Source organism: Dermacentor albipictus, chromosome 5, assembly GCF_038994185.2.
Source record: "Dermacentor albipictus isolate Rhodes 1998 colony chromosome 5, USDA_Dalb.pri_finalv2, whole genome shotgun sequence".
Taxonomy (NCBI): domain Eukaryota; kingdom Metazoa; phylum Arthropoda; class Arachnida; order Ixodida; family Ixodidae; genus Dermacentor; species Dermacentor albipictus.
In genome coordinates, this window is record NC_091825.1 from 81,676,551 (window position 1) to 81,703,279 (window position 26,729).

General features: G+C 46.5%; 1 protein-coding gene across 1 annotated transcript in view; it reads right to left on the reverse strand.

Moving 5' to 3' along the window:
- Positions 1–26,729, reverse strand: part of Rme-8 (receptor mediated endocytosis 8) — a 168,592-nt gene that overhangs the window by 111,677 nt on the left and 30,186 nt on the right. The window contains exons 9-15 of the mRNA XM_065442886.2: positions 15,936–16,114; positions 13,135–13,217; positions 8,064–8,221; positions 6,410–6,509; positions 5,336–5,443; positions 3,015–3,170; positions 1,824–1,880 (exon numbers count right to left, since the gene is read on the reverse strand). Of these exons, the coding sequence (XP_065298958.2) occupies positions 1,824–1,880; positions 3,015–3,170; positions 5,336–5,443; positions 6,410–6,509; positions 8,064–8,221; positions 13,135–13,217; positions 15,936–16,114 (841 nt within the window). The remainder of the gene's footprint in view (positions 1–1,823; positions 1,881–3,014; positions 3,171–5,335; positions 5,444–6,409; positions 6,510–8,063; positions 8,222–13,134; positions 13,218–15,935; positions 16,115–26,729) is intronic.

Sequence of the window (26,729 nt, forward strand, 5' to 3'; positions counted from 1 at the left end):
CAGTGAATCTTGGCAAATACCCGCAAGAGAGTCATCATCATCATCATCGACACCGATTTGGGAGCGCCGGCAGTGGCGCCTCGAAAAAGAAAAGCGTGGCGCGAGAGTGTGGCCCGTGGCTCGTGGCGTGAGCAGTGCGCGAGGTTCGGCGGTCGACGGAAAACAGCTTCCTCGCTGGGCGTCTGGCCCATAGGAGCTATCGCCGACCGCGCCAATACGCCACACCCGAAACAACACTGTCGCCCGCTGGGAGGTTCCCTCGCCCCGCTCTTCCGCTGGGCACTGGTCCAGGAGGGCTGGCGGTCCGGAACCGGGGCGCTCGAGCATTCGGGTGAGCGGCCACAGGGCTACCCCGCCAGCTGTGGACGCGACCCGGTGACTGCGGCCGGCTACCTGAGCGCCGCGAGGCGGTCCGAGCCGACCGTCCGACCCAGCTGTCCGACCCGGCCGTCCAACCCGGCTGTCCGACCCGCCGGCCCGGCACTGTTGTCCGACCCCGCTGGTCACGGTTGTCCGACCCGCCGGCCGACACTGTTGTCCGACCCCGCTGGCCGGTACCAGTTCAACGAGGTCTCAGACACGGCGACACACGCTTACGCCGGAACTGTAGGCCGAACATAATCCACCGTTCCATAGATATAGTGCATGTCGCCTATGAGGCATTTTGGGACATTGTCACGTGTGTGTACCGTTATCTGTGTTGTGTACGTCAATACATGTCTGATGTGTGTTTTTGCTTTCGCGTGCTGCTTCTCCCTTTTTCTGGAGTGATCCGGCCCAATAACATCACACTCTCAAACTGCATTTCATAACTCCTTGTCTAGGCCAATTCTCTTTAAGGCTGGAATAAATGAACACACAGCTTTGAACACCAACAAATTTAAGCTAATTAAATTGACTGCCAAGACTGGTCTCTTGTAATAACCTCCTCCTTTACTGCCACAAGTCCTACTAACAAGGCAGGTTTAAGCCAACACCTGCCTTCAAATAAAAACTGGTAAAATGATCAAATAAAGGAACTGTATTGCCTTCTTGCATTCTTTTGTTCGCCGCTGCACGCAATGTCCATGCGACACAGGTTCGAACACCAAATTATGTGGTCCCAGCAGTGTGAGCACTGTGCACTGAGGAATTGCCTTTGACTATTTAAAACACGTCACTTTGAAATGATGGAGGAAGGAAAAAAAAAAGAAAGCCGAGAGGAAGCCACAATAATGCATCCTGCTTTGCAGAAAGCGTGGAAAAAGGCATGAATAAGTCTAAGTTATGCTGTCCTCATTTATGAGACAGTAGCAAGAGTTGCTAACATGAATTTGGTCGATGTGATGCAAAGCTTTGGGATGGGCCTTTTTAGTAACCGTAAAAGTTTTCTCACTTTTGTAATCACTGCGTACGAATCCACTTTAATGCAGGTGCAACCCTCGTGACGAAACAACGTGCAACAGACAAGGCCCAGCATGTGCAGCTAACCCTTCATCTTAGTCTTCATCTATGCTGCCATAAGTTCGGAAAGTGTGCAACATAGAGAAGTGGACTTGCAAATTAAGAAAAAGGGGTTATAAACAGAGAAAGTGGAGGTTTATAGAATCGCACTAGCAGTTTTTCTGTCTTTTGTCTGTCTACGTATTAAAATGTTTCACTGAAAAAATGCATCCTTTAAACCCAAACCAACTAGCGCAGCTCGTTACACTTATTGCTGCGCATTGTAACACCGTTCGGCACAAGCCATGCTTAAGTGTGTGGTGGCAACTATTATAACTTCGCATCAGCCACTCATCCCTCTACTGTGCTCACAGTGAGGCCTGAAGTGGCGACTCACTCACCTCTATGATTGCACGCATCACCAGGCCTGCCCCCTTCACAATGGCAACCGACGGATGCTGCATAAGTAGAACAACACCCTCTACATTTCTGTTCCGTTTTGCAAGCATCACTGTGCAAATGACTCATTGCATCAGACAAACAATGAACACATTGGCACATATAGTAAGCCCCAAGACGAGTGCAAGTATAAAAATGCTTTAAAAAGACATGTAAATGAGGCTGTCATGAGCCTGTTGCTCGACAGCTACCGTTTGCACATAAAGTAAAACAATACTTGAATAACACTGTAGCGAGAATGCATAGCTTTATTCTTATCATTTCAGTATAACATCCTTCTCATTCTCAATGTAATGAGTAATCCAGTGCCTACAGCATAGGCAGATGATAAAAATTGATGACTAATTTACTGACAGTATTCAACCTCACAAAGAAACAACTGGGCTGCAAAGACTGCTATAATGGAGGAATCTGAGTTAATTTTGACAGTACAATATTCTTTACTACATACCCAAATCATGCATAAAAAATGTTTTCAAATTCCAGATCCATCACAATGCAGAAAACTTGCTTGGCATAAGTTGAACCTTAATGTTTCAACATGCAACACGGGCTGCCTGTCTCTATGCTGTCCTGCCCATCGTGTGAATGGCGAGGATATGTGGACGCATTTAAACATGCAGGGGAAGAAAGCGCTTGGCTAACAAATGAGAAGACGGAAGACCTGCCATGGTGGCTCAGTGGCTACAATGTTGTGCCGCTGAGCACAAGGTTGTGGGCTCAATTCTTGGCCACAGAAACTACATCTCGTTAGAGGAAAGGTGGAAAAAACGTTTATGTGCTTCGATTTAGGTGCATGTTAAAAAATCTCAGGAGGCTAAAACTGATCTAGAACTCTCCACGATAGCATTCCTCATAGCCCCAGTGCTGCCTTGGGACACCAAAACCCACCCAACTCAATCAAATTAATCAACAAATGGGAAATAGAATAAGATACTGCTGCCACCAGATGTCTAGCAGAAAGGTCCAGCAGTTGAACTAGGCAACAGAAAGGAGTTAAGTTTAAGCAGTCCTTCTACAAAGGGGTGCATGAACTGGCAGCTAGCTAGTAGTGTAGGTCAGTATGTACTGTCTGGTCAGCCCGCACATGAGTTTGGCCCTCCATTCATGTGAGTAAGATGGCTTTCACCAACCTGGAAGAGCTGGAAGACCACACGACCGTGAGACGCCACCAGCTCGAGTAGGGAGTCGAACTGTGCACCATCTGTCGTCTCGCTGTATGGCGGGCACATAGCAAACGTCAGCAGGTCAAGCAAGGCACTCACGACCAAGGCCCCTGTGCCCCGCTCCTGCAAGGGAAATCCTCTTGGTTGACACGCACCATAAGAGCCAAGCAGTCAGTGCCTGCTCCATGATATGTTACAAGATATTCTGGGTGATGAGCAAAACGAAAACAAGGTAAAAGCACACACCAACGTTTCAACAAGCGGACTTGTCTGTCAAAACGTTGGCTCCTGCTTTTAAGTTGTTCTCGTTTTGCTCACCGTCTTGAATTTCTACCTCCCACTTTTCCCTGTGTTTTTCCAAAATATTCTGGGGTTTTACATGCCAAAACCACGATTTGATTACGAGGTGCATCGTAGTGAGGGACTCTGGAATTATATTGACACAGGCGTTCTTGCATTTCAACCCCGTCAAAATGCAGCCGCCGCAGCCTGGCTTCGATCCCACATCCCCGGGCTTAGTAGTGCAAGGCCATAGCCACTATGCCACCATAGCGGGGATATGATATGCTACAAATATGTACTATCGGACTCAAATGAAATGCGAACAGCAGAGACCATAGCTAAAGGTATAGTGTGCGCTGTCCACTCACCACCATTGACAGGTGTGCCCATCCAGATTGACCACACTGCACGATGTTGCCCCGTTATCATGTCTATTCTGGTTCTAGAGCCACGAGAAAACACAAATCTACGAAAACAAAAGCCAATATATCGCAGCATAGGGCAAGTATTATTGCCCAATGCGAACATGAAACACGAACGAAACATGAACAGCAGCACGCGTGGTACAGTTTGCGGAGTTACCATTAGTGCATAGTCAACATTTTTCACTTACAAATAAAAGAGTACCACAAAAGGAACGAAAATATTGCAGTATATGGGGAGCATCATTGTGTAGTGCAGTCAAACCAGATGTGCACGCCTGTCAATGGTGATGGCTGGACGGTGCGCTACACCTTCAGTAACGCGCTCTGCTGTTCGCACTTCTTTTGACGCAGGGGTGTCACAAGGGTGGGGTTCCCTAGGAGGAAAAAAAAAAGCTTTGAATTGCAAAGAACCTTGCTTGAGGTGTGGCTTCACAGTGATGTGAAGTTACAAGTACAAAGGAAGGCGGTGAACAATGCCAAGGTTGAAAAGCAAATCTGTTTATTTTGCAAGATCGGGCCCTCCTCGCTCTAAGATGACTGGGAGAGAAAAAGCTCGAAATGGCGAGACTACAGTTCAGATCACTTATAATGTAACCGCTTATACTGCAGGACCGGATATAATGAGGCCATTCCCGACTCCAGTTTATCTTCCTATAGAACTCAATATACATGCATATGGCTTATAGTGCAGCAGTGCGAGACGAAATAGTCGTTATAATGCGGTTCCCGGAACATACCACAGACAAGCGAGGCAGTGGACGTGCTCTTCAATGAGGCACGCCGGCGGAGGGGAGAACAACAAAGGCTATGGGAAGGAGATGCGAATCGAACGAGCAAACAAAAAAAAAAAAAAAACACAGCAGCAGCATGCTGTCCAGTAGGTGGGAACTGCCCAGGCGACAGAGGAGTCATTTGCTTTGGCCACTTGTCAGTGGTGTGCAGTCTGCACCGAACACGTGCGCATTGTCGCTCTTTGGCTCTTCAGGTTGTGCGCTCAAAGTAAACACAGTCACTGATTTTTTCTTACACTGATGGGGTCACAAGAATGTCTGGATTATCAGACAGACCAAAAAAACTAATTTCAACGATTACATAAATGTTATTAAGGAATATTCCCTTGGTGGGCTGGTTGGTTCGACATAATTAACACTATTGCTCAAAAAGACAGGACTTTAGTGAGAAAAACAACACATGACACGTGAGCACAAACTATCAGTTGTTTCAAAAGGACTTCTTCTTGGGCAAGTTGGTGCTTAGATTTCTTAGGTATACTTCGTGGTGCAAAATATACCTAGGATATCAGTTGTTTTATTTTTCGGAAGAATGAGGCATACATATAGCCTACTCGCATAATAGAGATGCTATTCCTAGTCTACCTATGCCCTCTATTGTCAGTGATTAAGCTAATCCCTTTTTTGCTGAGTGACAGAGACAGCGCACTGACACACGAGCCATGTGGGGCCATCTTGTTGATGAAGTCAGTCAACAATACCAGTGGGAAAACCAAGCCTGACCTCAACAGTGTGTCTGGTTACCTTATAAAGACCACAGCTATTCCAAATGTAGCCGCTAGGAACTCACCACATGCTGCACGAAGCTAGACAGCAGAGCTTCAAGGAAGCCCTTTGAAGACAATAATGCCAACTTGTTCTGCTGCTCATGGTAGAGGTCGCCATTGTCGTGCATGGGCTGCAGCATCAGTGAAAAACCATATGTCAGTAAAAATGCAAAGGCATGTATGATCAAAATGAGGGCAATCATAGTAATACAAAACCATTGTGCATATGGCATGCCCAGGGATACTAGTACAGTTGAATCTTTACCTAACGTAAACCTACAATTCAGTTGGCCATATTTTATTTCAACAAGCATCCTAATGCCATAACAAAATTGAAAATACAGGGTGTGATGTGGTTTCAGTTAGAGCAAAACAAATTATTGTTTGCACCTTGGTTCAGTCTCGTGAACTACTGCTCCAGGATAGACAGGCTGACTCTTGTTCTAGGATAGACTTCGAAAAAGTCTTCAAAGTCTTTCAATTCCTCTTTTAGGAGAGAAATGCTAACTGTTGTACAAGGGCAGACTTCAACGAAGACTTTCAGAAAGGCCTTTTTCTGAGCGTTTACTTCAGACTCACAACTCTTGGTCTAGGATAAACAAAGCAATAAAAAATTGGCCTTACTGGAGCTCTCGAATCATGCAGATGTCATTAATACTCAGTTTAGCAAAATCTAAGCAACTAACCTTTTTTTCAAATCTTTCTGAAAAATTAAGTAGAGGAACCCAGCATGAAGTCAAAATCATATGAGAAACAAAAATGGGCCTCATTAGAAATAAGTACATAAAATTTCATAAAGCATCTACAAGTTCACAGTAGTTTAGCATAAGGGATACAGATTAAAGATGTTTGCTGAAAGACCTAACTTAAGGATTATGAAATTCTGTTAAGCTTTTGATATAATCAACAATTTATGCATGACAAAATAGCCCAACATGCAAGGAACATTGTAAACCACGTTTTTCTATGGTTTTTCTTGTGGTCAGCCTGCAAGTGATCTTCAGCAGTGTGCCAGGAAAGCAGGCTCCCAACTTTACAGTCTGGGATCCCGCAAGCTTAGAGAACAGGGACGTGACGATTCTCTGATGACAACCTGCCTGCATTAGTGCACACAGCATGTCGATTGTCGCATGGGCCACGCCGACGTCATCCAGCTTGAGAGCCTTGAGCACCAGCAGGCCAACCCGTTCCCGAACCCTGCACAAGCAAGGGTTTCAAATCGTCAGAAATGCAGTGCAAGGTTTACACACTAAAGAATGCACAGCTCTGTCCTTTCCTCTCGCTGCCACTTCTGCCCACTTATTTGTTGACATTAATGGCCAGCAACAGCTTTGCTTCGTTAGCATGGTGCAGGTACATAAATAACTGTCAGATGGGATCGATTACTTGGCCAGCACCAAGAAAACTGAGTGGCACCTGTATCTATGTTGAATCCAAGGCTGACAACTGGAAGTGGCTACTCAGCATATGGGGCATAAAGCCTGCAATGCCACTCAGTTGCTTCCAGAACCAGTGTGGTGCACAGTCATTATCATGAGGTACTCTGTATAAAGGACAGACTGGATGCTGCATCAATGTGAGCTTTCAGCACTACAAAAGTGCTGGCAGATGTGACAAACTGTCATGCATTGCAGCACACTGCAGCGCGTGCAAAATGTGCAACTGCTACATTTATTTCATGTTTTTATGTAAAAAGCCTCACTAGTATTTTATTCACTATGCAACCTCGCAGTAGAGCCCATGTTCGACCACAGTAAATAAAATCTTATCGATTTGTTCTTAGGTTGTTCCTGCAAGTAGCAGATCGAGGGAAGCTCACAGATTAAGCATCAGTGTCATCACAAAGTTTATATTATAATTATAGTGCTCCACAGCTTTTCATGTTGCGTCTTCCTCCTGGGTTTGTTCGGGCAACATACGTATCGCCACTTTCCACACGCACGCTGCCCTAAATGGGTGCATTAAAAAATTTAAATTAAATTATGGGGTTTTACGTGCCGAAACCACAATCTGATTTTGAGGCATGCCGTACTGAGGGGCTCTGGAAATTTGGACCACCTGGGGTTCTTCAACTAAATACTCAAAAAAAAAAAATTAAGTACACGGGTGTTTCGCCCCCATCTAAATGCGACTGCTGTGGCCGGGATTCGATCCCATGACCTCGCACTCAGCAGCCCAGCAGTATGGCCACAAAGTAACCACTGCGGGTGAGCATGTGTGTGCCATAATTTGAGGGCCTTTAATGCATGGAATCTGTGCTTCATATCTACTGTAGTACATGCTTTATGAAGTGATCTCTCACCACCTTGCACAACACTCAGCTAGATGAGTGTGGTGCATCTGCTAACTACATATAATTCAATTATTTGACGATTGGCGCTCACGGCAATGTTTCCATTTATTTCCTGTCTTCCTTCCCGGCATTTGTGAAGTTTAATTTTATTAAACTAGTAGATAAGCGCACCTTATTATATAATGAGGCTAAGAATACATAGCCACAACATCAAGGTATGAAAAGAAACAATTAGTTACAGTGAAGATTTCATAAAATTTAAGAACATTACATCAACGTTAAACTGTATTCCTTGGAAGCAGGCGGCTGGGACAAAGATAGTAGAAATGAGCATAAATTTCAACCACACATCAATATATGCCAGCAAGACATGCACTACGCCCATGAAATTAGACAATGCAAACAGGAGAGGGGTTTCTTTCCACCTATTTCCAGCCCTTGGGAGGAGCACCACTGACCTCGAAATCTGGTTGAAGGAAGCGAAGCCAGGCTTCGAGGCAAAGAGGCGCCTCAAAGCATGGAGCTGGGCCTCAATTATCTCCAAGGGCATCTCCTGGTCCAGCACCGACAGCAGGGCATTTTGAACCTGCCGCTCCTTGTTCTCCGCAAAGAAGCCCTGCATGCAACCGCGAGAGACAGGCGTAGGATAAGTGGGTCAGTGGGCAACACCTTTTATTTAAAAGGCCCCTAAATCACCTCCAATATTTTGGAACAGTTCAAGTAAACACAGGCATTAAAAGTTCAGAATACCATCACAATCAACGATGCCAAATGCAGCAATGCTATGCGGCACAGGGGCGGCAAAAAATTTCAAAAAGAAACCCACACTCCTCTCCGGGTCTTTCCGATGTCCCCAGCGCTCGTCGTGATGCCACCAGGGTTCATCTGGTGATGTTACCAGGGGCAGATGCTGCCGATCGGTCAAGCAAGAACCTATGACTTCCAGTTAGTCTGCTATCAGATACGTGCGCTCTGTGGTCTTGCTCGTCGTGTTGCTCGCTGGTGCACACTCGCGAATCGGTAACTATGGCCCTAAACACAAGTGCCAAATGGCTTGCGTTCCAACACAGATGTGCTTAGCAGACTGATTAGCTGTGCGAAGAGAGTCCGACAGTGTTTTGTGATGGCTAGAAGGCATCCATGTGCAGTGCTTGGCTGCAAAAGCGCCGACTGGAAAAATGAAACGACACGACACCGGGTGCCTGCAGTCATCGTTTCCTTTAGCAACGACTTCTGTCACCTCTCTGGCAGAACGTACCAACCCATAGTGTTGCCTCGATCTGGGGAAGGCAGTGACGGCAGCTGTTAATCTCCAGCAGAGGTACTACAGCACAGCATCTCTCCGTACGGATCCATTATACTGGCGAGCCTTTCTAGACGTGTGCGCGACACAGAGTCCATAGCGGCACGCTTCACAGGAGACCAAATTCCCTTGAAACTGTGCTCGGATGGGGCTTCTTGAGTTACGATATGTGGCTCCCGGTGCATGAACGTTGCCGCAAAATCCAGCCCTATTTCCGCCACCAGTGGTTGTTTTGATCGGCGGTGCATGACAGCACAAAAAAATTTCGAGCGGGGGGGTAATAATCGAGAAATTGAGGTAAATGCAGGATGTGATTAAAAACACCCCCAAGACATTCAAGCACTTTCCCAATGACAAAAGTATGCCTCAGTTAAATTCAGTCACTAGTACTCAACTCCTCGTTGCAGAAGACATCCTTGAATTGTATTATAAGATGAAATAAAGTGCTACTTGTCCATTTCTATTCCATTTTCTGAAAAAAAAAAATTGAAATTACCCTTGACGGGTGGTCGAAAGGTTTCGTTTTCGCTCAACTCTGCGCCGCACGTGCTTTGGAGTATCAGTTGTTTCGTTATTGCATCGTGCTTCGCTGGTTCTGCTGGCTTGCGAAACTTGCATTTGGAACAGGCAGCGAGAATTGTGTAGCGCTGCACTGGTATTGCTGGCTCGCAACATTCGCACAAACTGCAAGTAGCAAAGAATTCAACTTCCATGTAATCTTGCGGGATGCCCAAACGGTCTAAGCCGCTTGACCAAGCAACACCTGCAGCAGTAAATCCACCGCTCTGTCTTGGTTCAGTACCGCCATCTGTCGGGCGCCGTTTTATTCCCCGATGGCAGCAAAGGGTGGTGATGGCATATGCAACGTCACCACTCCCCTGGTCGGGTGGTGGGAGATTTAAACTTCGAAAAAGGTATTCGGACCCTTCAGATTCAATTTTCTCGTAAACTAAGTCTTTTCTTGGCACGAAACAAGCATTATGAGGTTTCTGGAATGTTATTTGAACAATCCACGTCGACTTAGTATTTTCCTTTAGTGTCCCTTTAATGCAGGTGTTTCAAGCCATAACCGCAGCTCACAGTGTCTGATTACGGTATTTGCTCGATTTTAATACACACCCTTCCTTTTTTTTTTGTAAGAATTGGGTCATAAATTGCTTAAGCAGTGAAATCAGACAAGATATCAAAAAACAGTCGTCGTAATGTTTGCATACTTTACCGCATGACAAGAATGTATTGCGGCAATGAAGAACTTGGAAAACTGGCCACCACTATGCAACAATTGTTTTTTGCTAAAAAGCAGGTGCATGTTAGATTTCTAATTAGTTTACAAGCTTTTATATGATTTTTCTGTTAATCTTCTACTTTGGACATATAGCAAGTGGGCACACATTTGTTTCAGGGGTACTTTAGAATCAGGCAAATACCGCCAATTGAATCAGTGGTGAGTTGTGGCGCCTTTTTTTTTTTTCATCTTGTTTAACTCGACCAGCCAGATAATTTGACCAATTTCCTTGTTCCTGTGATAGTTCATTAACGGAAATCAACTATACATCGAAATACTGCTATGAAATAATCTTATGTACGTGTAGCAGAGCAGCACAATGTTTCTGCATACATTTCGCTTTGTGTAAGATGGGCAGCCCCATAATTTTCCATTTGCACCTGAGGTGATGCTTAATCATTAAACATTTATTAAATTAAATTATCATATGGGGTTTTACATGCCAAAACCACTTTCTGATTATGAGGCATGCCGTAGTGGAGGACACTGTGGAGGAAGTTTCAACCACCTGGGGTTCTTTAACGTGCACCTAAATCTAAGTACCCATGGGTGTTTTCGCATTTCGCCCCCATCGAAATGGGGCCACCGTGGCCGGAATTCGATCCCGGACCTCGTGCTCAGCAGCCCAACACCATAGCAGCTGAGCGACCGCGGTGGGTAGTCATTAAATATGACGAAACCCAGATGATAGCCATCATATCCATCAGCACATTAGAACGAACATGAAAAATTGCTGCAATTTTAGCAAGGTGAATTAAAAGCAGCTAGTGCTCTAAAAGAAATAGCAGGCCCTCTCCTCCGTGCACTGAAACTATTTTTCACAGGTGTGTATACCATGTCTAGCACCTGATGGCTAACCAATATGATGTAACTCCCAACACATTTCCTCCAAGATTCTTCTGTGTGTCATGGGCACTGCCGCAGCTCAGAAATCATGCGAATGAACCGCACCCATTCTCAAGTGTCCTGGGTCATGCATCACTTCCAGCAAGCAGTAACGGCGGCATCTTTCCCTGTGGTACATGCCCGGTGTGCCGCAGGGAAAGCACATTTTGCTACATATGCAAAGAAGAGATGCCGTGAACATGCACAGCGAGAACCGTGGCATCGAAGCACAAACAGAACGGGCACAAATGCGGCAATTCTCTTCTCCACCTTCAGGCCCCTTCTTACTGCAGCACTTGCTTCCCTCACGGTGACAATTTCACCGATTTCACAGACGGGGCATCTACGCTTGCTTGCACGTAAACTGTATGCAAGGACAAGAAGCCCTGGAAGCCACGGCTGATACAACGCAGCACCACCAGAAGGTGACAATAACAGAAAATTATCATTTTAAGATAAAGGTGTTGCAAATTCCTTGCTAGCAGACTCTGTAAATATGGATATGCAGAGCAAAAGCTCTTGCCATTTCCACAGCCAGAAAGCTGAAGTGCTAGCAGGTAATTCCTATATTACTACTTGCTGCCAGGTTAGTTCGGTTCATACATCTTGCAGTAGAAAAGACACGAAAAAAGTGAGGAAACGACAGAACAGGAAAGAAGATTTACAACTAACGTAGAACCCCATTGATACAATCCTTTTTTGTACGATTTTGCTGCACCAACATTCAAAATCAAGAACACAAAAATTACCCAATACAGTTATGCTTCCCTTTTACTGGTTATATATATATTTCTGGAAAACACTTTTTTTGGCACCAACATTCGAAAGACTGCCAGACTGTGATCCTATAATAAGTTTCCTGGTTGCTATATCCCATGTCAACAAGACAAGGGCCAAGGCACACACAATTGAGAGCGGTAAGTGCCCACCAAGGCAGCTTCCCCACAGTACTCGTCTGCCGGTGTCACATAAAAGTGCCACAAGCACTCAGTTTCCTCTTTCAGTATCAGCAAATCTCTTCACGGGTCATCACACATCGCATTACCAGCTATCCCAAGCAACCCTACTGCGATAAGCATCTTCACCTATCTGTTTCGCAGGGCATGTGGCATAGTGCCGCTGGAAGCGCAATACACACTTTTCATAGGTGATAACTTAACTGGGCCACCGTTTCCTAATGCAGGCAGTGCGGAGTGTAATGGTTCCCTTTGGTGGCATTGTATTCCGGCATCGCTTGCCAGCTCGATTTTGTTTTGGGTACCCGTTGCAGCCTTAAAACACTCCGCAATAGGAAAACGACAAAGTGTTTCTCTGATCACTTGGGCACCACCAGCTCGACATGCGGCAGTGCCTCGTGCAGAAACGATTCTCGCCGAGTGGGCACGTCAAAGCTTCCCACCAAAATGCGCCATCGAAGGCTGTTGACCAAGGCAAAATTCGAGGAGCCAAACGCAAGTTTGCTAAAACAAAAAAAAAAGTGACAACACACATCTCGGGCCGTCAGGGCCCTGCCAGCTTGGTGCATCAGTCTCATGCTACAATGAATTGAACAACCCTTTGTATTACGTAGATGCCAACTACAGTTGCCAAAATTTCTTTTAGTGACTTCGGGTCATACCATTTTACCGGTTAGCACATTCTTTCTCATGTCTTTCTCTAAAACGTATGAGCGAGATTCTACTGTACTTCATTTAAAGGACAGCAGCTGATGTGGAGAGGAATAATAAAGTTAGATGCAAGGAACATTCTTTCCTGTCTGGTTGTTTCCTTACTTGTCCTCGCATCTTTTCCACTAGAGGATGTAATTCCTTCAATACAACATGCTGACTTACCAAAGCAGCTCAGCTCTTTGCGCTACTGAACTTCTTGAAGGTTGCCACTAATGAAGATCCAGGACTTTATGTTGCAACCATCCTTTGCTTTCTGTGTTCCTTTCAGTCTTTGTCATTAGCTCAAATGTCACCGCATTGGCTGCCACCAACCTTGCCTACTTGGCATAACTGAACAGAACTGAAGGAAAAGGGCCCTTACAAAATATGACTATCGTAACACTTGCCTCTTTGGTAGCCGTGTTGAGAAGCCCACTGTAAGGTACGTTGCTGTTGAAGCGAAGCAGAATCTCGGAATAGCCCCAGTTACCTGCAGGACAAGGAGAGCAGGGTCTTACTGAAGCACAAAATATATAGCTCATGATATTAATGATCGCTTCTCAACAGCTGTTCTTAGCCACAAATGCAAGCCTACATGAACCTCATGTAGAATCACACATACAACTACAGTCGGCTTCCATTAATTAGACCTTGATTGGACCGACGAAACCAATTGAATTATCTGGCGAGCTGAATTAAACAAAAGAGAGGAAAGACGCAGAAACATTTTGATTTACTTGGCAATATTTTCCTTCAAAGTTAGCTTCGCCAAAATACAGCCGTGCTATACAGTGAACCACACGAAGCAGGAAAAGGTGCCCTTGTGTGGGACACAGCACGTGTTCCTTAATTTACAAACTTATGCAGTCTCCAGTCACAGTACGAGCACTGAGACAACTAATACACTTACTGGCATGCCTTCAGAGCTTTAGATAGATGCTCATTCTTTTGTTGACCCTAAACGAGCCCTAGACTTTCAAGGTTGTTCATCTTACTACCTTCCTTTTGATTACCTTTCCAAAAACACAGATGGTTTTTCTCTGCTTCTCGGTGCAGGGTGCGTGAACGTGCTTATAATTAAGGAATGCATACTAGGCCCCAGTAACGGTCCCATATACGAGACGTGTGGTGGGCAAAACAAGGGTTCAAATTGCCACAGCAACGTCAGAAACAGCTCTGTATGGCTGCCAGTATGCTTATTTCATGTGTGCACAATTAAGAAACGCGTACTATGCCCCATGACAGTGGCCCCTTTCCAGTCTTGATATGATTCAATGCATAACACAGTTGTATTACAGTGAAGCTGACCAGTCAAGTTCGAATTATCCGGTCAAGGCCAGTTTTGATATCAAAATAACGGAATTTTAGGCCAATAGAAATGTATGGACGCCTGCCCGTACCTTTGGTCACAATCAAATTAACAGTAAAATCAAATTAATTGGAGTCAAATTAACGGAAGTTTACTGCACTGCACATGGCAGCATAACTTAGTGTCAAAACCTAAATGGCCTGACAGCTTGTCTTTTTGCTACGGTATGCCTTATACAATTCTTATGAAAGCAGGGGTGTTCAAATAGTGACATTTTCTATCTGCATTGAATATAAATATTGAAAAAAATATGACCCTAGAATCGAATACAAATATCTTCTAAAATGCAATATAAAGTTGCCATGGAGCCAGTGTCATAAAAGATGGCTTATTTACATTATTTGATGCATGCATGTAATGCCAATCACAAAGTGAGAACTGGTAAACTAAGGAGCCTGTAAATGATAAATAATGTCAGTTATCTTATGCACCACAACAATGGCAGTAGTGAAACAAGAGGACGGCATGTCACCTCATGTATGTATACTGTTGTGTTCGTTGAAGCTGCACGTCAGTTTTCCAAAATCCAATAGAGATGACAGTGCTTTGCAGAGAAACAGCGAAACATTGCTTTGCATAAATTGAGACAACAAATTCATAGATTGCCTAAATGTGAACCACTCTCTTGAATGAGCGGAAGTTATTGCACAGGAATTGGCTGCTTCATGCCTTCGCTAAGGAACTGATTCCTTTTTCATCCACGGCTGTCCTGAAGCAGAATCATTTATAACAGTCCCCGCTTACTTCACGCTTTCTCACCTTAGACAATAACTGTTGTTATCCCTTCTGCTGAAAGAGAAAGAAATATTCGAGAATCTTGAATACAATCGATCTCTAATAGACAAAAATAGAAAGGGATCACGAAATAGTTTAATATATTAATAATTTGCATCATAATATATTATGCATATGTGATGCTTATCTGAAAACTCTGCACATCTTGAGATCCCGAGAGTTTCCCAAGATATTCAGTTTCCTGAAATCGTGAAATGTGGGAATTTACCAATTTGCTTCTCCAAAGCCATGCCTAGAACACAGAAGTTTACTTTTTTGCACATGAATGCCGCAAGTTGTTCTAGTCGCAGAGTGGTCTGATTACCTGATCACAATGCTAATCCTAAAAAAAATTCATGCTGAACGCACTTCATTCGTGCTCACAGTGATATATGCAAGTGGGAATGGACGCAGATGTTCTGCGAGTCGAAAGCCACTTTTAAATTGAACAGTGTCTGTGAGTGCCGGGATCCAGCGACACAGCGGCTGAAGGGGAAGGATCAAGAGTAAACAAACCGAGAGGCAAGCGCTGAGCGGCACACGAGACGAGCAGACTTGCAAACAAGAAGCGAAGACAACTGACTCTAATGGGAAGTTTGTTCCAAAACCGAAACCTGAAACAACAGTCTCCCTGGGTTGACTTGTTTCCGACGTATGGCAATCAGCCGTTCAACAACGTATTGTAATGGACCTATGGCCAGGCCCATTGACATGCAATTTGCAGTATGAGTACACTGATGGCATCACAGTATGTATCCATGCAGGTTAGCTTGCTTCTGCGGTGTGCGCATTTCTACTTCATATTAAAAAAAAATGAAGAAAAAGAAAACTTGCACTAGGCCCTACAGCATCTCATGTTCAGGCAATGCGGGTTTTTAGGGTTAGCATTGTGACCATTATATAAAAAGCCATTCCACTGCGCAAGCGACTTGCAACATTTGTGAGCAAAAGTAAGTCAATTTTTGTGCATTCGACACAGCCCTGGAGAAGCAAATATGTAAGTTACTGCTTTTTACAATCTCGGGAAACTGAGCTCGCACACATGTGCGAACACAACACACATACCAATAGGTGGTGGTGTGTGAAGCATGCGGAGGTAGGTGGCCTCGACATCCTCGTCAGGCGGGCAACCGAGTGGCCCCACTCGCCGGCCTCGTCCCCACTGGCCTGGCTGGCCCGACACCAGCACATCTCCATTACCTGATGAACGCACTCCATCCAGCAGCGTGGCTAGTAGGGCATCCCTACATGAAACACCAGAAAAACATTTGCACTTTCAAGAGCACGCCCTGGATAACCATGCTGCATAAGCACTTTCAAACAGCAGCTGAGTTCATTGCCTCCAGGTTTCTAACACACCCACTAAACTTGGCAGCTCAGATCCCATTAACAGCAACCTACGAGCATGTTGTTGGCAACCGTCTGTGCTGTCTGCTGAAACGGTGCCTTTGCATTACAGCACAGGTACTCCTGGCAGCAGTTTTGATGTCAATCAACATGTGACAGTGATCAGAATTCCAGGTTTCTTGAAATGAATGTATTTGTGGTGTTTAGTGGCACAAGGGCCAGGTATGGCCAAAGAGCGCCATGCCAGTGTTAATGAGTTCGCAGTGGAGTGATAAGTTCTATGAAGTTAACGTGATGTGGCTGTAAAGGGGCCTAAAAATAGTTGCTGTAAATTGCGTAAACACTCCAGGCCCTTGAAACACAAGGGCCTGGAGGCATGTGCTATACAAAACAACTGTCACATAGCATCCTCTGGAAGGAGGATGGGCTATGAATTTAATGGGCTTACAACATGTAGGACAACATCATTCAAAAAAGCAAGGACTGCTTTGGTCTTCAAAAAACTGGCTGTGGCTTAGCTAAGGTTAAGCCCAGGATGCGAAGCATACTAGCCTTTATTTTAACGCGACAGCGTTAAGGAGCTCGTGTTGCAGAAAAGCCGGTGTCGTCGGCGTCGGCTCAGGCGTGCGGCGCTTGCTCAGGCGCACATTTCGTTGCCGCGCCGAACGCTGCGTTGCTCGACGCTCACCGCATCCGATGCGGGGCGCATAGTTGCTGCGCCGTAGCAAAGCCACCTAGAAACAGTCTCTGTAGCACACCGCAACCTTCACTTCGCACTCCAACGAGCAGCTCTGTCTCCAGGAGGCATCTCACCTCGTGAGTGTCTAGCAGAGGCAAGCGCAGCTGCTTATATACCGCCGCGACACCGCGAGCGACGGCGCGAGTTGGAGCCCCGTTTCTCCTCTGTCGTGACGTCACGGTGTCACGTGGTCAGCCTTGAAGGCGACGCCGCGAGCGACGCCGCGAGTTGGAGCCCCGTTTCTCCTCTGTCATGACGTCACGGTGTCACGTGGTATTGAAGGCGACACCGCCGCGCCTGAGGAGCTGGGTTGAGCTCTAGTAATATGCTTCGCATAAAAGCGGTTCTTTACCAAGAAACATAGCCTGATGAAGAGGGACACAACAGCGGCATGCAAGAGGAAAATGTTCCTTCCCCTCTCCTTCGGCTTCCCAACACTTCAGGAAGACGTGGAGGACACATCTACCCCACATCGTCACATCTACCACAGGTTGGAGGCTCGTTACCAGTCAACAGAAAGTTACGAGTGCGAAATGTGTGTCCTATTCCGAGTCAAGTGAATAGCACATCCATTCTTCGTGTTTTCTTAAGTTGGAGGTCAGAAACCGAACTTCGGCTTAATCACGTGAAGCTTATTGCTCATTCCAGCATTCCGCAAGCATTTCCAGTGGCTTCGCAGTTTGTTTCGTAGGAAGGGCTTTACGACTGTGGCAGGGGAAGTAACAGAAGGAATACCTTGGGATGCTATTGATTTGGCGATTTCGTCAGCAGGCACATTACCCTCGATTACTCTATGGCCAGGAACCCAACATATTACTACATGTCTATGAGATAAATAAGTGTTGTACAAGAGTGAGTAAAGTTCAATGAAAACAGGATTTGTATGCTTTTGTAGAGACATTAACACTTTTACAGGGCTAAACGACGTAATAGTTCTGCGGAAACCCGCAAGGTGAAGAGAAGTCATTAATGAAGGGAAAATCAGACATCCACCCATTCGTAGCGATTGCTACAAAGAAAAACCATAGAGGTTCCTCGAAAGAAAAGCCTCACAGATGAAGAAAAATTCGTCCTGGTCCAGGACTCAAATCCGGGACCACCACCTTTCTGGGGCAGCCACTCTACCATCTGAGTGACCAGGCAGCTAGCAGATGGCACCAAACTAATGTTCGATTTTTGCCTCGTTACAGAATCGGAATGACAAGGACAAGGTACCCGGCAGCCTATATAGCATTGAAAAGTGCGAGTAGCATTATTTGAGCACCACTGTGGAGAAGCTTAATCATGTCATACATGATTAGGCTTGACCTGACAGGATCATACATGATCCTGTCAGGGCCAGGTGCAAAATTGTGACATGCAGTCAAGAAGGCTGTCAACGCGGCAATGTTAAAAGGCAGGTTATAGGATTTGTACTGTCTGCATTTGCGGTCGGTGGCCTCACATTCTGCTATTTGTTTGTGCTTTAGGTATGCCTGAGAATAATGATTAGAACTGGAAATGCGCTCAAAACGTTCCCCAAGAGCGTCAGTTTGATCTTCCAAGCTGTTCCTTTCATCGTTCACTAGGGGCAACGGATGAATTTCTTGTCCCTCTAGCCTTCTGAGCCCGTCCCATACTGTACCCTTTTGAATATATGAATTTATACCTGAGAGAAACCTCTGCCAGCTTGCCCTGTTTGCCTGTCATTGCGTCCTTCTCTGGGATTTAACCTGTTTAAATTCTATTAGATTTTCGGCACTAGGACATTCCCGTAGTTTGCCCCAAGCTTTATTTTGTCTCCGTGCCTGTGTGCAATCGTCATTCCACCAGGAGAACCGTCGTTTGAATGAAGTAGCGTTTGTTTGAGGAATTAACTTTTCAGTGATGTCAATGATAACAGTGGTAAAGAATGATGCAGCATGATCCATAGTAAAATTATTTATAAAATCTCGTGATAAGTAGGTGGATTCCTTAAAAGCTTCCTGGTCAGCTGAGGCCAGTCTCCAGCGAGGAACATGCGGAGGGGAACCATGCTGGGTTAATAAGTTCAGCATTACTGGGAAGTGATCAGTTCCGAATGGATTTTTAATTTCATGCTATTCTAAATCCGGGAAGGTAGAAGGGGAGCCAATCGACAGGTCTATTGACGAGTATGAATTATGGTGAGGATTATAGTATGTTAGTTCCTTCTTCAAAAGGCACACACTAGAGTTTAAAAACACGTTTTCAATGAGTTGACCTCTCGCATCGCATCATGAGTGTCCCCACACCATGTTACGAGTGTTAAAATCTCCCGCAAGTATCCAAGGCTTGGGGAGCTGATCAATGAGGCTATAAAAGACTTTTTTCGAAATGATGGTTCGGAGGTAAATAAATGGAACATACAGTGAACAATTTATTAGACACTGCCTCAAGGGTCGTCTGAAGAGCGGCATGTCGGCTACTACTGCTACACCACCAGAGGAATTAGCCCCGTCGCGGTCTTTTCGAAAGATGGTGCAATTCATCATCATCAACAGCAGCAGCAGCACCGGTAAAATGCACTGATTGTACATGAAGAAAATTTGTGTTCGTATGTTTTAGATGCGTCTCTTGAACACACAGCAACCTTGAATTATGTTTGTGTAGGAGTTCTCTAATATCATCAAGGTTATGAATGAGTCCTTTAACATTCCATTGTAGTATTTGTGCCTCCATTATGACAAAAGCTTTTTGTGCTGTGTATTTAAGAGACAAAGGTTAGCGCATGGGCCTTTTCCAGGCGCCGTGATGCGAGCTTTGTCTTTCTTGAAGCAATCACAAGAATCTCACAGCTCCTTAGGTGCTAGTGGCATCATCTGGCTGGTGGTTGTGTCCATCACCTCTTGCGAGGCACTGGACACGCACTCTTCCGAGTGCTGTGCCTAACGTGGAGGCCTCGACACGTTAGAAGACGCCCTTCTGCTGGGGTGGCGGAGCAGCGCTAGTTGCAGCCGCCAAGGGGCAGATGGCGTCACTGCCAACTCGCTGCGTGTGGGCCGGACAGCCACCAGAAGCCATCGTGGCTCTGCCCCCTAACGCACTGTGATGTTATTGGGGCCGGATCACTCCAGAAAAAGGGAGAAGCAGCACGCGAAAGCAAAAACACACATCAGACTTGTATTGACGTACACGACACAGATAACGGCACACACACGTGACAATGTCCCAAAATGCCTCATAGGCGACACGCACTATATCTATGGATCGGTGGGTTATGATTGGCCTACAGTTCCGGCGGAAGCGTGTGTCGCCGTGTCTGAGACCTCGTTGAACCGATGCCGGCCAGCGGGGTCGGACAACAGTGTCGGCCGGTGGGTCGGACAGCCGTGACCAGCGGGGTCGGACAACAGTGTCGGCCGGCGGGTCGGACAGCCGTGTAGAACGGCCGGGTCGGACAGCTGGGTCGGACGGCCGGGTCGGACAGCTGGGTCGGACGGCCGGGACGGTCGGCTGGGTCGGACAGCGGGGGTTGGACGGCCGGGTCGGACCGCCTCGCGGGGCTCAGGTAGCCGGCCGCAGTCACCGGGTCGCGTCCACAGCAGCCCTGTGGCCACTCACCCGAACGCTCGAGCGCCCCGGTTCTGGACCGCCAGCCCTCCTGGACCAGTGCCCAGCGGAAGAGCGGGGCGAGGTAACCTCCCAGCGGGCGACAGTGTTGCTTCAGGTGTGGGGTATTGGCGCGGTCGGGGATAGCTCCTATGGGCCAGACGCCCAGCGAGGAAGCTGTTTTCCGTCGACCGCCGAACCTCGCGCACTGCCCACGCCACGGGCTATGGGCCACACTCTCGCGTCACGCTTTTTGAGGCGCCACTGCCGGCGCTCCCAAATTGGTGTCGATGATGATGATGGTCCTCTTGCGGGTATTTACCAAGATTCACTGTCCTCTTCGCCCCCGCATGGCACATTGTCTTCGTATGTTTATGTTTCCACTCCCGCGTACCATATATTATGACACACACCACTTCGGCAAAGCTGTTCACTGTATAACTGGTCTTTCAGTATTGAAGAGTTGAAAGCTGCTCTGATCACATGCAAGAGCTCTGCACCGGGACCTGACAGAGTCATGTATGATACAATACAAGGATGTTTTTTGCAACGAGCGGTCGCGTACTAGTGACGAAATTTAACTGAGGAGTGCTTTCGTCATCGGGCAAGCACTCGAATGCTCAGGGAGTCTCTAATCATGTCCTGCATCTACCTCAATTTCTCGGAAGCCAGAGTGCAGTCCGTATCTCTGTTTCTCACTCCCACTCGGCTTAACTGCTGCGCGCGCTTGCCAGCCTTGGCAGCCGCTGGTGCTTGTTCAATCTCTCTTCGCGCAGCTCGTCGAAGTGATGCGGCATTGGCGCCGCTGACTATGGCTGCTTGCCGACTCCTCTGCAGGTATGACACCCGCCTACGAGCCTCCTTAACTGTTACGTTTTTCTTTAATTTGATTGTGACTATTTCTTTTCCTTTCTTCCAAGACGGGCACGATCACGAGTATACAGGATGCTTGCCATCACAGTTCACACAGTGCGAAGCATTTTCGAAAGTTTCAGAAGCATGGTCACCGGGAAGACATCTTACAAATGTCTGCCGGCCTCGGCAGTTCTGGGAACTGCAGCTGAAATGCAGGCTTTTGAAGCAAATAAGAGGATATGGAAAATATGGCCTGACCCATAGCTTTACATAGCCGACCTCGAGTGTCTCAGGCAGGATGCTTCAGCAAAAGGTAAGTACTAGATGCTTGGTTTTGATCTCCTTGCCATCATGCCTTAGCATTATTTTTTTTTTCATTGATCACATTTTGGTCGCTCCAGCCTTCCAACAGTTCAGCTTCTGTTAGCTCCATCAGGTCATTGTCGAAGACAACACCATGGCTGGTGTTCATAATTTGGTCTGGGGATATTGTCACTGGGATTTCCTAGAATGGTACTACTTCAGGAATATTTTCATGCGGTTTCACATTGCAGGGTCCCAAAAAGAGATCACTATTAGCCATTTCTGACGCTTTGTAGCCTGCGCCAAGAGATTCAGCGAGACATTTTGAAACGAGGAAAAGTGAGATCTTTTGCATCGTCTTTTCATGGTTTTCAGAATGAATGAAATAGAATCGGGAGAAATTTGGCAATTTGTTGCCAAGAAATTTGAAAAACATCTTCGGAGTGCCCTCATTTCTGAGGACGATCAGGGAGTCGGGGTAACGACGAAAAAGCCATAGAAGTAACCATAATTTCAGCAGCTATAGACCCTATAGGCAACGAATAGACCCAAGGTTGGATGAACTGCGCCAAGTTAACCCTTGCTGCGTGGAAGGTTGGAAGTAAAACGAAGTGAAGAGAGGAGAGATGGAAAGTGAGGGAGAAAGACGAAGGTTGGAGGGAGAGAGAGACAGGAAAAGGCAACTACAGATTTCCCCCGGGTGAGTCAGTCCGGGGATGCCGTCTACGTGAAGCCATGGCAAAAGGGGTGTGTTGTCTCTTCCAAGGGGCCTTAAAGTCCAAACACTCAGCATCAGCTCGACCACCATAATCCCCTTTTCTCCGGACACGGCTAAGCTGCGCACAGTTAAATGCGGAAGGGCCGAATTCTCATGTGCTCAGCTATGTGGTGTCGCAACACACCAAACGCCTGCTGATGTAGACGCTCCTGTGGGTGTAGGTTTTGTAAGTACAGTCGAACCCACTTACCACAATATTCAAGTGTCATGAAAATCCATTGTTATTGCCAATAATTGTTATAACCAGGTTGCATGAAAAAATCTAAATAGGGGGATGGCAGAGCTGATGTGAGAAAACTACAATGGCGGGGAGGCCAGAGCCCCTCCCCAACACCTTCCTCCATCCGGCTGCCGATTGTGTTCACTCGTTTAACTACTTCCTGACCGCTCCGATCGCATGTAACAAGCTACGGCTGTCGGCATTAAAGAATGGCACTGCTATAACAACTGCAAAGAGGGGTCACAGGTGGCAAGCGATATGCGAGCTCCGCCAAGGCATCACTTTAATGGTCCCAAAAGGGGCCTTTTAATATACACAAGAAGATTGTCACCGCAGCCTGTCAGCTTGAGAAATCCAGAAGAAACGCTGAGGCGAGATCACCACAAGCATCTCGCCACGTACTTCTCAATGGTTTGCACAAGAAAACCCTATGTCCTGCCTTGCAAGCCTTGCATGCTTGACGTGAAGCTAGATGACATCCTCCTCCAAGATATCCTGGTGGTCCACATAATGCAGCAAAACATTCCTCACTAAAACAAAGCCTCGGAGAGACTGAATCGTCTGCCGGGCCTCCTGTGAGGACATGGCTGAGGCAGCTTGCCCTATTGCGTCATCGCTGCCGTCGTCGCCGTCACAATCTGATGCAAGCACGTTCACGATAATTGACTCATTGGTTAGAAGCACTTAGTTTCCAAGTCTATAGCCATGCGCTTTCTTTTCCCCGGCAACATAGTGGATTGTCGATGATCAGCAGGCAGATCAGCCATCTTCCATTTTGGTGGCAAGTAAAACGAGGCTGAAAAACCACGTGGCCAGGAGCGATTTCGACCCAACCAACAAAGATGAGCGCGAGCGATTAAGCTGTTTGTAGAACTGCGCTGAATGAGGAGCCAGCAAGCAATATGGGAGTAGCGCAGTTGGCACGGTCCATTCGTGTTTCGGAGGGGTGCAAGGGTGACAGGAGATAGGCGTGTGGAGAAGGCTGGAAAATGAGTGCGCGGCCACTGTTGGGGTAGCAGGCCGTCGTGTAGCAGCTCGAATTTCTTGTTTTCTTTTTTTCTTTTCAAGGATTTCCCATTTTACTACCTTTTGGCATGGGCACCCAGCAGCCAGACTTCGTCATTATAACCGATAATGCAGCATCAGGCCATTGTAGTAAGCGGGTTATTTCACCATGGAAGACATACAAAAGTTCACAGTGCAGCAGATTCTCATTGTTATAACCAATATATTGTTAAAACCGGTATTGTTATAAGTGGGTTCAAGTGTATTGCTATAAGTGGACTGCACTGTACAGAGCTTGGATCTGTTAACAGCAACATACAAGCACATGCCTGGCAGCACAGTTCATACTGTCTGCTGACAACCACAGGTGCTAACAGGTGATAGGAGGGGCTACAATCAGTTTGGAGCGTCCGTCTCACATTAGGAATACGGCCCGAGCAATGGCAACAATCTACAGCTTGATAGACACCTGGTGTGGTGCTAAACGCTGCCACTCTGCGTGCAGATTGCCAAGACACATCAGACACTGGGACATCATTGCTCCTGGTAGCCAGCTGTGTCGTGAGTGCCATCACATTTTTTACTACAGTCAACGACCGCTCACATTTTTTACTACAGTCAACCACCAATTTTTCATACAGTAAAACCTCATTAAACCGTACCCGCTCAAACAATAGTTTCATTTTAAAAGTAGTAAAGTGAAATCCCCGACTCAGCGGCCATTGAACATAATGTGTTTTGTATCCGCATAAACCATACCAGCTTATTGCATACGCATCAGTTAACATGTAGTGTTTCCACTTTTCGTAGCGCAAACACGGCAGTGCATTGTCTCTATCGGGCGGCCCTGCAGAACAACAAGCCTCGGAGATCAGCACAATGGCCTCCAAGTGCCCTGTACATTTGCGCGTCAAGCCACATCAACATCAACATCATTTCAGCGCATCATCATCATCATCATCATCGTCATCATCATCATCATCATCGTTAAAGCGGGAGCTCGCGTCATGCCGAAACTCGGATAAAAAGACACCGGGTGCATAGCGTAGAAGAAAAATCAGACATTGTTCATGCTATCGAACGTGAGGCGAAAAGTCGGCGCTAGCATGCGACATGGGTCTACTGTTTCCTACGGTGTGTGGCATTTGGTATGCGAAGTTGCTCGGCAGCACTGCTGCGACCGCGAAGAGATGTCGGCTAAGAGGTCTGACTTTTTGCCATCGTTGCCTCTGTTGTTGCCGAAGTGTTGCTTAGCAACAGTAATAAGGACGACACGGAAAGCGACAGCACGGGCGATTCAGGCGCGACAGTGGCAGAAGCTGCGCATTACATTAGCCTCATGAATGCAATCGTCGCGACGAGAACAGCACCCCGCAATGAAAAGGTGCCCCGCGACTTCTGCAATGTTACCGCACCTGTGCACGGAGAATATGCAACGCGAACGAGGAATCTGCCGTGCGAGTGTTTGCCAAGAAGGGGCCGGCTGAAAAGCTGGCCCACAGCTTCAGCAAGTGTGCGGCCGCTGTCATCGCTGCTAGGCCACCACAGCATCAAACAAAAATAACACGTTTGTGGTGCGAAGTAAATAAATACTGCATGTTTTTTTCCCCTTTCATTGCACTTTCTCCAAGTTCCGTTTTTGACAGGTAAGTGGGCGATCTCATGCTATTTCAGTTAAGCAGTACTACCGTTTAGTACGTAGTTTTTCCGAGCTCCGGCCAGCTACGGTTTAATGAGGTTTCACTGTACAGCCTATTTTTTAGACATGCCTGATAATTCGAACATCTTCACAGTACCGCCACATACCCCATAGAGTCAAAGTACAGTCAAATCTCGTTACTACGAACCCCACATTAACGAATTTCTCAGATTTACGAATATCTAAAATATCCCCAACAGATTGCCTATACTTTCAATGTAAAAATATTTCAGAACTACGAATTTAAATACACCGCATATTTCAGAATAACACTCATAGTTTATGTTCCCCTTTATAACCGAGGAACATCAGTATTACGAATTAGGCTAAAAGTAACAGTGCCACGACTCTCGCGTGAGACAGAAACCGAGAGTGCAGTAGCTATTATCATCACCATGTAGAGTGCCAACTGCTTCACCAAAAACTTCATCAAGAACTTCATGACAAAGGTTTAGCAATGTTCACAAGAGATCAAACGATGAATGCACCAGCGATGGTGCCAAGAAGTGAAAGCAGTTTTCGCTGCAGGACAAATTGGACATACTACAGGAAATCAACTCGGGGAAAAAGCAAATCGATGCGAGCAGACAGTGCGGCATTGTACCATCGACCGTCACGGCCATTTTGAAAGACGAAGACAAGATTGTCAAGCTTCACCGGTAATCGCAACTTGCACCTACTAAAAGGAAACGGCTGCGACTGGGAAACCTTCAAAATGTGGACAAAGCTGTTCTCCCGTGGTTAAAGGATGCCAGACTGCAAAACATTCCCATGTCTGGCCCAATGCTCCAAGAAAAAGCCCACAAATTTGCCGATGCACTTGAAATAAATGGTTTCGACGCCAGTGCGGGTTGGCAGGTAGTCTCAAGCGAGGAAAAGGCTGCTATCAGAGAAGGCGCGAATTCCTGGCGCAATGATCATCTTCTAGAGGTGGCTGAATCGTACTCTGAAGATGACATTTTCGAAACGGATGAGACCGCATGTTTTTATCGGCTCCTGCCAGACTGGACGATGCACTTCAAAGGGCAGCAGTGAAAAGGAGGGAAGAAGTCGCATCTTCGTGTGAGAGTTCTGCTCTACTGCAATGCAACAGGCACGAAGAATGTCATGTTATTACAGTACGACTACCATGCCAGCAAATGAGCCTGGGTGACCAGAGAACTCTTTTCTGAGTGGCTCATCAAACTCGACGACCAAATGCGGAGGGATGACTGAAGAATTCTACTGGTCATCGACAACTGCTCTGCTCACATTGCGAATGTTCGCTTGAAGCACGTTCACTTGGAATTTCTGCCACCAAACAACACGTCCTTGCTGCACCCCGTAGACCAGGGCATCATAAAGAGTGTGAAAGCAGAATTTCG